The following is an 11,800-nucleotide window of genomic DNA, read 5'->3' on the forward strand; positions in this document are numbered from 1 at the left end:
TGGTCAGAACTGTTGGAAGGAAATTTTCTCTGAGGTCAAAAGAGGAGAGAATTTCAAGAAGAAAATAGACTTGAGTGGAAAAACCACAAAGAGGACAAAAAAAAAAAAAAAAGAGAGAGAGAGTGAGAAAGAGAGAGAGAGAGAGAGAGAAAGACTGGAGGGTCCCTCGGGCTTGGAAATGGGGCCCTGACCAAGTATTGTGTTGGAACTGGAAGCCAGATTGCAGTAAAGTAAGTAGTAATTTGAGGCAAGGAAACATCAACAGTATCCTATAAACTAGTATTTCACATGTTTCTCCATGAAGAAGAGAGTAAAGATGGTAAGTAAAAAAGAGTTCAAGATCAGACAAAGTTGTTCTTTTAAAGATAGATTAATTAGAGTGTACAACTGTATTAACACAGAGGCCTGCCTGGCTACTTTTTTTTTTTTTTTTTAACACATTGTTAAGTAGTATTAAAATCAAGTCTTTCTTTTTTAAAGAATACATTAGTACAGCAGGGAAAAAAAGAAAGATTAATAAATGCATGTATAGCGGAGCTGAAAATCTAATGCACACTACAATTTCTTTATTTTGTTTGTAACTATTCTGGCTGCCATTCCAAGTCTTCACCTGCTGGTTAGCAGGGAGAAGAAAAAATAAATGTCAAAATCTATTTAAAGCTTAATCTAATCCAATAAATTAAATAATTCCCTTGGGTAGTATTCTAACACTTGAATCAAAATATTCAGTCTCTCAGATAGCCTCTTCATTCTCTCCATGTCTACACCCTAGATAATATCTGGGTGGAATTTGCTAAGAATGCAGGGTAGTGGTGGGATACAAGACCTGAGGGAGTGCTGAAAGTTTTGAATAGCCACTCTGGGAAGTACAGGAGGAAGTTAACCAAGGAGAAGTAGATGCAACATGGCAGAGGGCCCCACAAATCTGGGTGGTTTTCAATGACAGGGCCCAGCAGGTAAGAGGTAAGGTGGTTGGTGTGATTCATAGCAGACAATGTTCTGGCAAATGTGAAAGAAGCACAGGAATCAAGGAAAAGTGTTAAAGGTGAAGGGTCTGATGTCTACAGAATACAAGATGGGACCTCCTCAGTGAAAAGTAGATTTTTCAGGGCTGGCCCGTGGCTCACTTGGGAGAGTGTGGTGCTGATAACACCGAAGCCATGGGTTCAGATCCCATAGAGGGATGGCTGGTAAGCTCACTGGGTGAGCGTGGTGCTGACAACACCAAGTCAAGGGTTAAGATCCCCTTACCGGTCATCTTCAAAAAAAAAAGAAAAGAAAAGAAAAGTAGATTTTTCCGAGGAGGTGTCCAATCTGAAAGTCCGCATTCTCCTCTAACTTGCTGCCATTTAATTTTCTAGGAAGTAAGATACGCATCTCCAAAGTGTACCAGACAGAAAATGCTACCGAGCACAGAGATGTGGCCATCCGCTGCAGCCTGGAGAGTTCAGGCAACTCAGCCTCCCTGTACTCTGTGATGTGGTACAGGAACAGAGAAAACTCTAGAAGTGAAATGCTGGTGCATCTGCAGCATGATGGCCTGCTGGAGTATGGTGAAGAGGGGCTCAGGAGGCCCCTGCACTGCTACCGTTCATCCCCTACAGACTTTGTCCTGAAGCTTCACCAGGTGGAGATGGAGGATGCTGGAATATATTGGTGCAGGGTGGCTGAGTGGCAGCTGCATGGACACTCAAGCAAGTGGGTCAACCAAGCATCAGATGAGTCACAGCGTATCGTGCTCACGGTGCAGCCTTCAGGTACCTAGGGGTTAATTACCATGCACTCATGGTCAGGAGAATATTTAGCTCTCTTCTTATGCTTTCCCTCCCAGCTATGGGTTCCCTGAAGAAGGTGACTTTGCTATCTCTCTCAGTAGTAACTCATTTGAACAAACAAGGTGTACGTGAGGTTTTCACATAGATACTTGAACATCAGGGGCATCTGACCTATTCCTCTCTTCCCCTACTGAACAAAAAAAGCCATCAACATTATGTCCCTTTAAGTAACCAAATAATGGGTGAGGTAGACATTCTTACCTCTTGGCTGACCCTCTCATCTTGGAATGCTGATCTTCAGTGGGAGTGGAAATGAGGAATAGGGAAATGATGGCTTCACATTTTGATCTGATTGAATCAAAATCAGCTACATCTAAATGCTCCCTGAATCAAAAAAGAAAAACAGACAAAAAAACTAAACTAAACCAAAAAAACTTTTCTCAATGAATAAGCCACCAACCTCCTTGCCTCTCTGTACTCAACAAACTGCTCAGATTTTGGTGATGATGGTCATTTGTATGCCTCTTCTGACTGTACCTTGAATGGCATCGGGGAAATAAGGGTGCCCTGCAGAAGTTGTTTATAGGCTCCAAAGAGGAGGGCAGCTACTTGAAGACTGTTGGCCAAAGGGTGACCCTTCTCTGTGAGCGAGGGTTGTCCCACTCAGCTAGTGCTCAGCCAGGCCTATAATGTATAAAAAATAAAACATTTTTTTTTTCTTTTAAAAGATGACCGGTAAGGGGATTTCAACCCTTGACTTGGTGTTGTCAGCACCACGCTCACCCAGTGAGCCAACCGGCCATCCCTAGGTAGAGATCCGAACCCGTGGCCTTGGTGTTATCAGCACTGCACTCTCCCGAGTGAGCCATGGGTATTTTTTTTCTTGCTAGCCTTTCTTCCATTCTATCAATTATAGGAAGTCCCACACCCCTGAGCACATTCCATATATGTTTTCCCACTAGAATTCATAGGCTCTGTAGAATCAACAGTTTATGCACTAGAATAAATAGGCAATAACTGTAAAAAGTATATAGTCTATGACTAAAAAGCACATCTCCTCTGAGGTAAATGAGATCCTTCACAGCATGTATATTAATATTTGTGGAATCCTTGTAAACAGGTGTAAAATGTTTAAAAGATGAACTTGGAAAGAAAACACTAGAAATTGAGAGGGCTTTGTATTCTTCAGAATTGAAAAATCTCAAACACTTATGCCATGACAAACTGAGGGTATTCAGTGTTACTAAAGTCTAGGATTCCCAAGAAAACCCCTGTAATATATATATAGCACGTGGGTTCCTCCACCTGGCTGTTCCTTTCTGGTATTTGGGAAGCAGTGTGGGGTGATGAAAAACCCCAAGGACTGGAATCAGACAAGCCTAGGCTCAGATCACAGCTCTACCACCTACCAGCTACCCTGGTTACTTCTGGGAGCCTCAGCTTTCTCATCAAATGAGGATCATAATGTAAATCTGTATAAAGTATCTAGTACAGTCCCTGGCACATTATCAGTGCTCAGCAAATGTTAACTCCTTTCCCCCTCATGCCTACAGACATGCTACACATGTGCGCGCACGCGCACACACACACACACACACACACACATCCACACACACGTATGTACATACATATATCCATATGCATATATCCATCTATGTGATAAAATATTTTAATTTGCTCGATAAATAATTATACGAGGTTCTGAAGACACAAAAATCTGTGTGACAGAGTGTTCCCACAGAGCTTAGAGTCTTGTGAGGAAGTCAAGTCCAATGTGATAGGTGTCATCAAAGAAGTATTTCCAGGATGGGAAACAACTGAGGCAGGGCTGGGTGAGGAGGAGATCTGGGAAGGTTCCCCAGAGTATGAGGCCTGTGAAAAGAAAGAAATGTATTTTAGAAAAGGAAAGGGTATGTGAGATGATAATAAGATGTGAAACTTCATGTTGGGAGATTCTCATAGTTGAGGATAACAGAAACTGCCATCTATGTGGTACGAAGGTAAGAGATAAGACTAGGGAGGTGGGAAAGGTACGAGTCTCAAATGTGTCCAATGTATACAACTAAGGAAGGTGAACTTTATCATGACAGTTGAAAATGACAGATGTCATTGAAAAAGTTCAAGCGGGGGAGTGACATCATCAGATTTGCATTTTAGAAAGTTCCCACTGGGAGCAATATTAAAGATGAATTGGAGGGGAGGCAGGCAGAGCAGGGAGAACTGTTTGAAACTGCAGGAACCCAGGTGAGACAAGATGAAGGCCTGAGTTAAGGCAGTGCCAGTGAGAACTAGGAAAACAGCAGGTATTAGATATGAGGAAGTGTAATCTTCAGGATTTAGAGACTGATTAGATGTACGTGAAGTGTAAATGAACAGAGGGAAGGATCAAAGATTAATGTCTGCATTCTGGCTTAGGTGGATAGTGGGGCTATTTACAAGCAAGGCAGTCCATGAGAGAAGTTTGGAGGGGAGGATTAGTTCCTGTTTGAGTAAGTTGGGCTGGAATTGAGCTTGGAGTACTTGTGAGTTATCGAGGAAGATCTGTCCAGTAGACATCAGGACTTCTAAATGGTGTCTGTACCAGAGTTATAGATTAGAAGTCATCAATTTATAGACAATAATGATGCTCAAGGATGGGCCCTTGAGATATACCACCATAATGGGTAGGGGGCGGCGAGTGGAGCAGGGAAGCCTGTGTAGAAGGAGACTGAAAGGAATAGAGCAGGAGGACAACCAGGGTTTGGTGGTATCATAGAAACCACAGACAGAGAGGGTATTGAAAGGGTAGGGAGAGTCAAGAGACTCACTGTTTCAAAGATTGACATAAGAATGGGGGATTTGGGGCTGGCCCATGGCTCACTCGGGAGAGTGTGGTGCTGATAACACCAAGGCCATGGGTTCAGATCCCATATAGGGATGGCCAGTTAGCTCATTGGGTGAGCGTGGTGCTGACAACACCAAGTCAAGGGTTAAGATCCCCTTACCAGTCATCTTCTTTAAAAAAAAAAAAAAAAAAAGAATGGGGGATTTGCCGCTCACATGCCCTTGGGCTGTAGCCAGGCACCCGCTGTCCCTTCTGCTTGTGACACACTGTCTGCAGAGCAGGTGCATGTGCAGCAATAACAGGTCTTCTCCACTCCCCAACATTGTGCCCACTGCCCAGAAGGCTACCACCACAGTGATTGTCCTTCATGGATAGGGATATACCTGGCACAGATGGGCAGAAGCCTTTGCAGGTATCAGAAGTCTACATATCACATATATCTGCCCTCATGCACCAGTTATGCCCATTATGTTAAATAGGAACATGGCTCTGCCTTCTTGGCTTGATATTATTAGGCTTTCACCAGATTCACAGGAGGGTGAACCTGGAATTAAACAGGCAGCAGAAAATGTAAAAGCTCTGATAGATCAAGAGATAAAGAGTGGCATTCCTTCTAACACCCTTGTTTTGGGAGCATTTTCTCAGGGAGGAGCTTATCTTTATGTACTGCTCTTACCACATGGCAGAAACTGGCAAGTGTCACTGCACCCAGCTGCTGGCTCCCATTTGGGGCTTCCTCTCCACAGGGTCCTGTCAGTGGCACTAATAGAGATATTTCTATTCTCCAGTGCCATGGACATTGTGACCCTTTAGTTCCCCTAATGTTTGGTTCTCTTACTGTTGCAAAACTGGAAACACTGGTACATCCAGCCAATGTAACCTTTAAAACTTATGAAGGCATGATGCACAGTTCATGTCAACAGGGAATAACAGATGTCAAGCAGTTCATTGAAAAGTCCCTACCTCCAATCGAGCAACGTCACTAAGAGGCCTTGTGTAGAAGTACACCAGCACCATCGTAGTGGAGTATAAACCTTTCCCCTGCTTAGTCTCAAAAATTCTAATGTTTGCAGTGTTAAAATGTTTTGCAAATACACGCCAATGACACAGACTAAATAATGTCTTCTCATGGGGAATTTATTATCTTTTAAGTTTCTATACATGTTATTTGTATATGATCCAGAGTAGACTAGTATTAAAATAGGTGAAGCAGCTGGCTACTTTTCTCAAATGTAATTCAACAAAATAATAAAATACTGCAACCAGATTTTCTATTACATCATTTGAAGATTACTAATGTGCTTAATGAAAATTTGTTCAGGTATAAATGAGCAGTTAAAATATAAATGATTTACGCATGCTGTGACTCAGTCTTGGATTTATTCCAAAATTGCTTAGTCACCGTGCAGTGTTTGTATTTTTATATATGTATTTACATAGATGATTACATAGATGATTGCAATATATAATAAGAATGAGGTGGTATTACATTATTCCTAATAATAGACATAATGCTTTTAAGTGTCAATGAAGAGTAATAATGCTCTCTTCAAAAAAAAAAAAGGAGGTAAGAATGGGAAAGTTAGTATCCATTTGATTTGACAATATAGACAACTACAGAAAAGTAACAGAGAAGTCAGACTGCAGTGGGTTGAGGGGTAAGAAAGCGGCCATAGTAAGTACAAAATACTCTTTTGCAAGCTTTGATATAAAGGGAAAGAGAGAAGATGATTACAAATGGCAAGATATAAGTGAAAATGTTTTAGTTTCACTTTTTTCTGTTTTGGTTTGAAGGTAGTAGGGACTTGAGCACGTTTACGTCATGGAGGGGAAAGAGCCAGTGGAAGGAGAAGGTGCAGCGTAGAAGAGTAGATATGACTGACAGTCCAGCATCCTGCATGCATGTGCCACCTCCTCACTGGAATGCTCCAGGCTGTCCTTCCCTGGTCAACATCAACTAATCCTTCACCTAACAACTTAACTTCCACTTCCTCAGAGACTTACCTTATTCTCTTAGCCATCACACCTGCAATTACCTGTCTAACATCTGTTGGCGCTGCTGGACTATACTCCCTGAGAGGGCAAAGACTACAAGTGTCCCCTTCTCAGCACTAGCACAGCACCTGACTCATTGGTGATACGCAAATATTTACCGAATCACAGTGGAACTGCACTGCTGGTGAGCACCAGTTCTCTGTGTTAACAAAATCCAGGTCAAATATAATATGCCACCAATACTCACTTTTTAAATGATTTTCCACCCTCTCTTCCTGGCCATCCCAGGTTGGGTTAGTTTTAGGACTACACAGTAGAACTGTGGAGCACGTGGCTCAAGTAAAGGCAGAAAAGTTGAGGCCTTTCCTCGGGGAACGGACCCTGCCTTTTCTTCTCTAACTTTCTTACCAGTGACTAAGCCAGGGCAGGAACTACACCTGCCTGAGTCTCTACCTCATCCTCAGACCCTAGACATAAATGTCTGATTCTAGAAAATTCTCTATGATTAATTGGTAGGCCAGGCGATAAGGCTTTGTGGGGACTGGATTATTTATAGCAGTGTGGTGCTTGTTACTATTTCCTAGGTTTTATTTGGGTAAGGATCTATTTAGAAGGTAGATCCTTAAAGGAGATATGTGTCCTTACCACACTGAAGCTTCTGGAGGGGCTATGCCATCCATCTGTGCTTCCCAGGCCTCCAGCAGGCCTAACAGTTAGCATTCAACAAATGCTTGATGAAAGAATGAGCACACGAGTCTTCAGCTGTGTTGAAACAGGATGCTGTCAGGGGCCCACTTATTCTGGGATGCACTTGTTATCAGGTTACCTGACCTTGCGTTTATCTTTTGGCAGGAACCAACTGTCCCATATGTCTACACGTGGTATGGTCAGTTGCCTAAGTTGTGGATTGGGCGGGGGGAGGAGTTGGTAGCCCCCTCATTATCCCATCTCTCTCTTCTTCTGAAGTCAGTATTTCTGGTAATATCAAAAACGAGTGCTCCTCGTGCTGTGTTTAGCTGTGGGTGGAAGCAAGTGATAAACTAAACCTCATGATGAAGTATTCTCATTACACTTTTGGCTCTGTTTTGCAGGCCTTGTACTTTGAGCATTGGATACTTATTTGGATTGATTCAAAATGCCAAACCTTAATGGTTTTCAATGTCACTAATTCTAATCCAGATATGAGTGAAAGGCAGATGATGGGAAAGGGTGATTATGGGATCCAGAGCAAACACTGCCCTCCCAGGAGAGGTAATTTAGAAGCACTGGAGCTGACAGTTGCTAGCTGTTGGCCAATTCAGCACTGTGAAGAGCTCTCTTCCCCGTCCTTTGATGGCAGATTGCTCTGTGAGGAGCCGCCTCCTCCCCTCTAAGATAGTCAAGCCCTCTGGCAGGCCCTTCACGCTGAAGGTTAGAGTCTCAGTGGCAGAAAGCCGAGTACCAGATTTCTTTCTGCCTCCTGTGTGCCGGGCGCATCTCACCAGCATCACACCAGCATCCTGGCAACTGCGATACGTGGGTACCGCAGACTCAGCTCACAGTTCTCTGATTCCTCGACTAGAAAAGGAAGCCACAGCCTCCTAAGTTATCATATGACTCTTGGCTGAATTGGTCAGAGATCTGGGGACGGAGGAGACAGAGACCTAAGGGAGAGAGGGAGCCTGTGGAGGAACATGGCCAAGCCTCTGTCCCTGTGTGAGGAATCAGCAGGCTCTGGCCCTGTTCTCTGTCTGGTCTCTCAGGAGAAAGTTGCCTGTGATTTTTCTAGCTTTCTTAGTAGCATTCTAGCTAATATTTATCACCTGCTGGCTCATCAAATGCTCTTGGCAATATGTTAAATGCTGTATTATGCATGATCTCATCACAACTCCAGAAATTATTGTTATCCTATTTGGTTGATGAGGAAACTAATGATTTGAAAGGATAAGGAACTTATCCAATGTCAATAATAGTAAGCTGAAGAGTGAGGTTTTGAACCCAGCTCTCTTTGAGACACAGCAGGTGCTCATTCACTACTCTGTGCACAAAGGCCCATGGCCAGGGCTCTTAACACCTGGATACTGTGGCTCCATTCTTTTTCAGCATTGCAGTCTATGCCACCTCCTAACCACATGCCTTCAAATGTACTCAGATAAGACCTGGGAGAGTAACTGTAGTCAAGCAGGATTATTTGGGAGAGGGTTCAGATAAGATGTGGAGCAGGGATGGTAGCAAATTCAAAATCTAGCTTTATCATTATTCACCTTTTAAAAACAAAAACCAACTTTAGGATGGAGACTACAAATGAGACCAGACAAAATCTAGATCCCAAACCCCTGCAACTCTTTGCCAGCCCTGTTCAGAGGTGCCAGCCTAATGTTCAGTGATGATCTTTACTTTGTATAACATGACGGCAGCCATCGCTGGGTTCATGTGCGGAATGCATCCCTGTAGCTGATTCATTCATCAGGAACCATTGAGGCCCTACAGACAAAGTGCTGCACAAGATAAGAAAGCACATAACACAGCCTCTACCCTCAAACAGCTCACAACGCAGGAGTTGAACGAATGTCTAGATTCTTTCTTGACTTCCATCAAAGAGACATTCTTCAACATGTAAAATGCATCAGCAATGCCAAAAATGGAATTCTTGCAGAAGGAGGTCGGTCAAAATGACCTCTAAACCTGTTTTCATCTCTAAGAGTCTATAATTTCATGAATCCTTTTTTTTTTTTTTTGAAGGAGAAATTGCTTATGTCATTACAATTTTCTGATAAAAGCACAGCTACTGTTAGCATCAGATTTTTCAGAATAGCTCTGCTTTCAAATGTGTTATAAATAAATGTAGTTGGAAGACTACATTTAGTAGCTGGTATCTCTTTAAGCATGTGTCTTTCTGCTTCAAAAGACTGTAGACCATCGTTTGAGCAGTAGCTCAGGGCCCTGTTTCCTGGAACCGGTGGTGTTTGCAGTCCTCTCTGCCTCTGCTTCCCTGGCTACTCTGGCTGCTTGTGCGTGCTCTGTGTTTGTCTGCTGATAGTGCTTCCCAGCAGACTGCAGCTGCCAGATGATCGTATGCTTCAGCATGCCTTTGTATAGTATCTTTTGCCCATGTGGTTGTAGTCAATCCAATTTAACTCAGATCAGCAAAAGTTATTGAGCACATGTGCTAGGCACTGTAAGGGATGTGGAAACAATTGGAACTCTCAGACATAGCAACTGTAATGAAACAAAGGAGGTTGTGAAAGGGGATTGAGAGGCCTACACACAGGGCTGTGTGAGAAGCAGGTAGCAGAGAAGAACTGAGCTCAGGTGAGGTAGGATGAGCTGGGAGAGGAAGTGTGGTCCCAGCTAGGCCAGAAGGACCCTGAGGATTAGGTGCAGGGAGTGTGCCGGGCAGCAGCGACAGTCAGAAGAGCACAGGAAAGGAGTGAATGGAGGGTGCTGAGGATGGGGGACCAGCCGAGAGCTCCAGCCAGGCTTGGGTTGGGAGGGAAGGTGTTGCTCACTGTGGGTGCAGTTGTCACAGGACAGTGCAGCATGTGTGTTTGAGAAGCAGCAGTGGGAATAACTCAGTTAAAAATTCAGGACCAGCAACACAGTTGAGAATAAGGGTTGAATTATAGATATCTTTTCTGAGGAAAGAAGATTAAAGGAAGGGTTTTCTTTTTGGTTTTTCATTTGGGCTGTTTTAAGTAGGTCACTGGAACCTCCAGTGGCTGGAAATTGCCAGGCAAGGGGGGTTGCATCAGAAGAGCTGCGTTCCTGGAGTCCTCTCCTCCCGCTCTCTGTCCTCTGCTCTTCCCATGTGATTTAGGGGCCTATTGCTATTTGGCCCCATTATTTTTATGTATATTTGCCGGTAACAATAAATCCCAGAAGCGTTTACAGTTGATGAGTACATGTAAGTTGGAGGCTACTTATTCTCTTTATTTTCCCCCTTTTGTTACAGAGCCCACGTTTCCTTCCAGGATCTGTTCCTCAGCACCTTTGCTCTATTTCCTACTCACCTGTCCCTTTGTCCTGTTCATTCTTCTGCTCATTTCCCTCCTCTGCTTATTCTGGAAGACCAGGAGGCTGTCAACACTGAGTTTCAATGCACAAAAAGAAAAAGCTCTCTGGGTGGACTCGAAAGGGGCTGGAGGCAGGATCACAAACGGCCGGGACGATGAAGAGGAAGATGAAGGCAATTGAATCCTGAGAGGTACCTGCAGCAGTGGATGGAGTGGGGGACTTTTCAGTTGGACTGACCATCACTGTGTCTGTGGCCTCCAGCAAGTGACTTCGAAATCCAAGAGAACAATGACTGAACCTACGTAGAGCCAGACACTGTTGCGTGTGTGTTTGTGTATCCCTTCATCCACCCCTGGCGTCCCCTAGGAGCTAGGTAGCATCATCCCCATTTACATTAACCATGCCTCCTGGAGGTTCAGGTCCCTCTTCTCGCACAGCCTCGGGAGGATTAACTGAGATCCCTGGCAGAGCCCTGGAGTGGCCCAGACACACAGGTTCTAGCTCATCTGCTTCCTCTAGATTTAGGAGGTGGAGAAAAGGGCCTGATGTCAGCAAGCCAAAAGGAATTGGAATATGCTTTTCCTTTACCTGCCTCTCCAACAAGAATGTAACTTCCTTCAAGACAGAAGTCCATTTTTCTTCCCGCATCCCATCTACAAATGCCCACTCAAGAGCGTGCTCTGTGTAATAGGTGCTTAATTAGTTTGGGTTCTTTGACAAAATGATAGAATATTTTGTAGCCAGAGTTTGTGGGTTTTTTGTTTGTTCTTTGTTTTATAAAACTTAGTAAGTAATTGCTGAGGAAAAACTCTTTTTTTGTTTCATGAAGCAGTGCTCCAGTCAGCCCCGCAAGGCCTCAAAACTCCCCTTCTTCCCCCCCCCGCCCCAAAGGCCTGGCTCCCGGTGCTTGGCCAATGCCTTATTTTCTTTGACCTGGCAGCTCTGGGTAGAAGGAAAGGGCTGTGGTGGTTATCTGGAGGAGGAAGGGTTAACAGTGCCACCATCCTCTCCTGTTCTAGCAGAGCTAGGACTTCAAGGGAGGCAGCAGGTCAAGTCTGGCTCCTCAGGGTCCCCTATTCTTGGCCTGGAAGAGTCGGGGGCTCATGGTGTAAGGTTTTCAACAACTGTCCCCACTGGGCCTGAGGTCCCCTCACTTTTCTTTCAAAAGCTGCTCAGGTCCTGTTGTACCCAGAATTGGAAATCAATCAGTGCC

At 44.1% G+C, this 11,800-nt stretch overlaps 1 protein-coding gene and 1 pseudogene across 2 annotated transcripts in view; both read left to right on the plus strand.

Annotated features, from left to right (window-relative positions):
- CD101 (CD101 molecule) overlaps positions 1-10,767 on the plus strand; it is a 30,839-nt gene extending 20,072 nt beyond the window's left edge. For both annotated transcript variants that reach the window (XM_063106841.1, XM_063106842.1), the window contains exons 8-9: positions 1,362-1,757; positions 10,526-10,767. In XM_063106841.1, coding sequence (XP_062962911.1) covers positions 1,362-1,757; positions 10,526-10,767 — 638 coding nt within the window. The remainder of the gene's footprint in view (positions 1-1,361; positions 1,758-10,525) is intronic.
- On the plus strand, positions 4,885-5,585 carry LOC134383269 (acyl-protein thioesterase 1-like; annotated as a pseudogene).
- Positions 10,768-11,800: the final 1,033 nt, after the last annotated feature.

Source organism: Cynocephalus volans, chromosome 8 (genome assembly GCF_027409185.1).
Source record: "Cynocephalus volans isolate mCynVol1 chromosome 8, mCynVol1.pri, whole genome shotgun sequence".
Classification (NCBI taxonomy): Eukaryota; Metazoa; Chordata; class Mammalia; order Dermoptera; family Cynocephalidae; genus Cynocephalus; species Cynocephalus volans.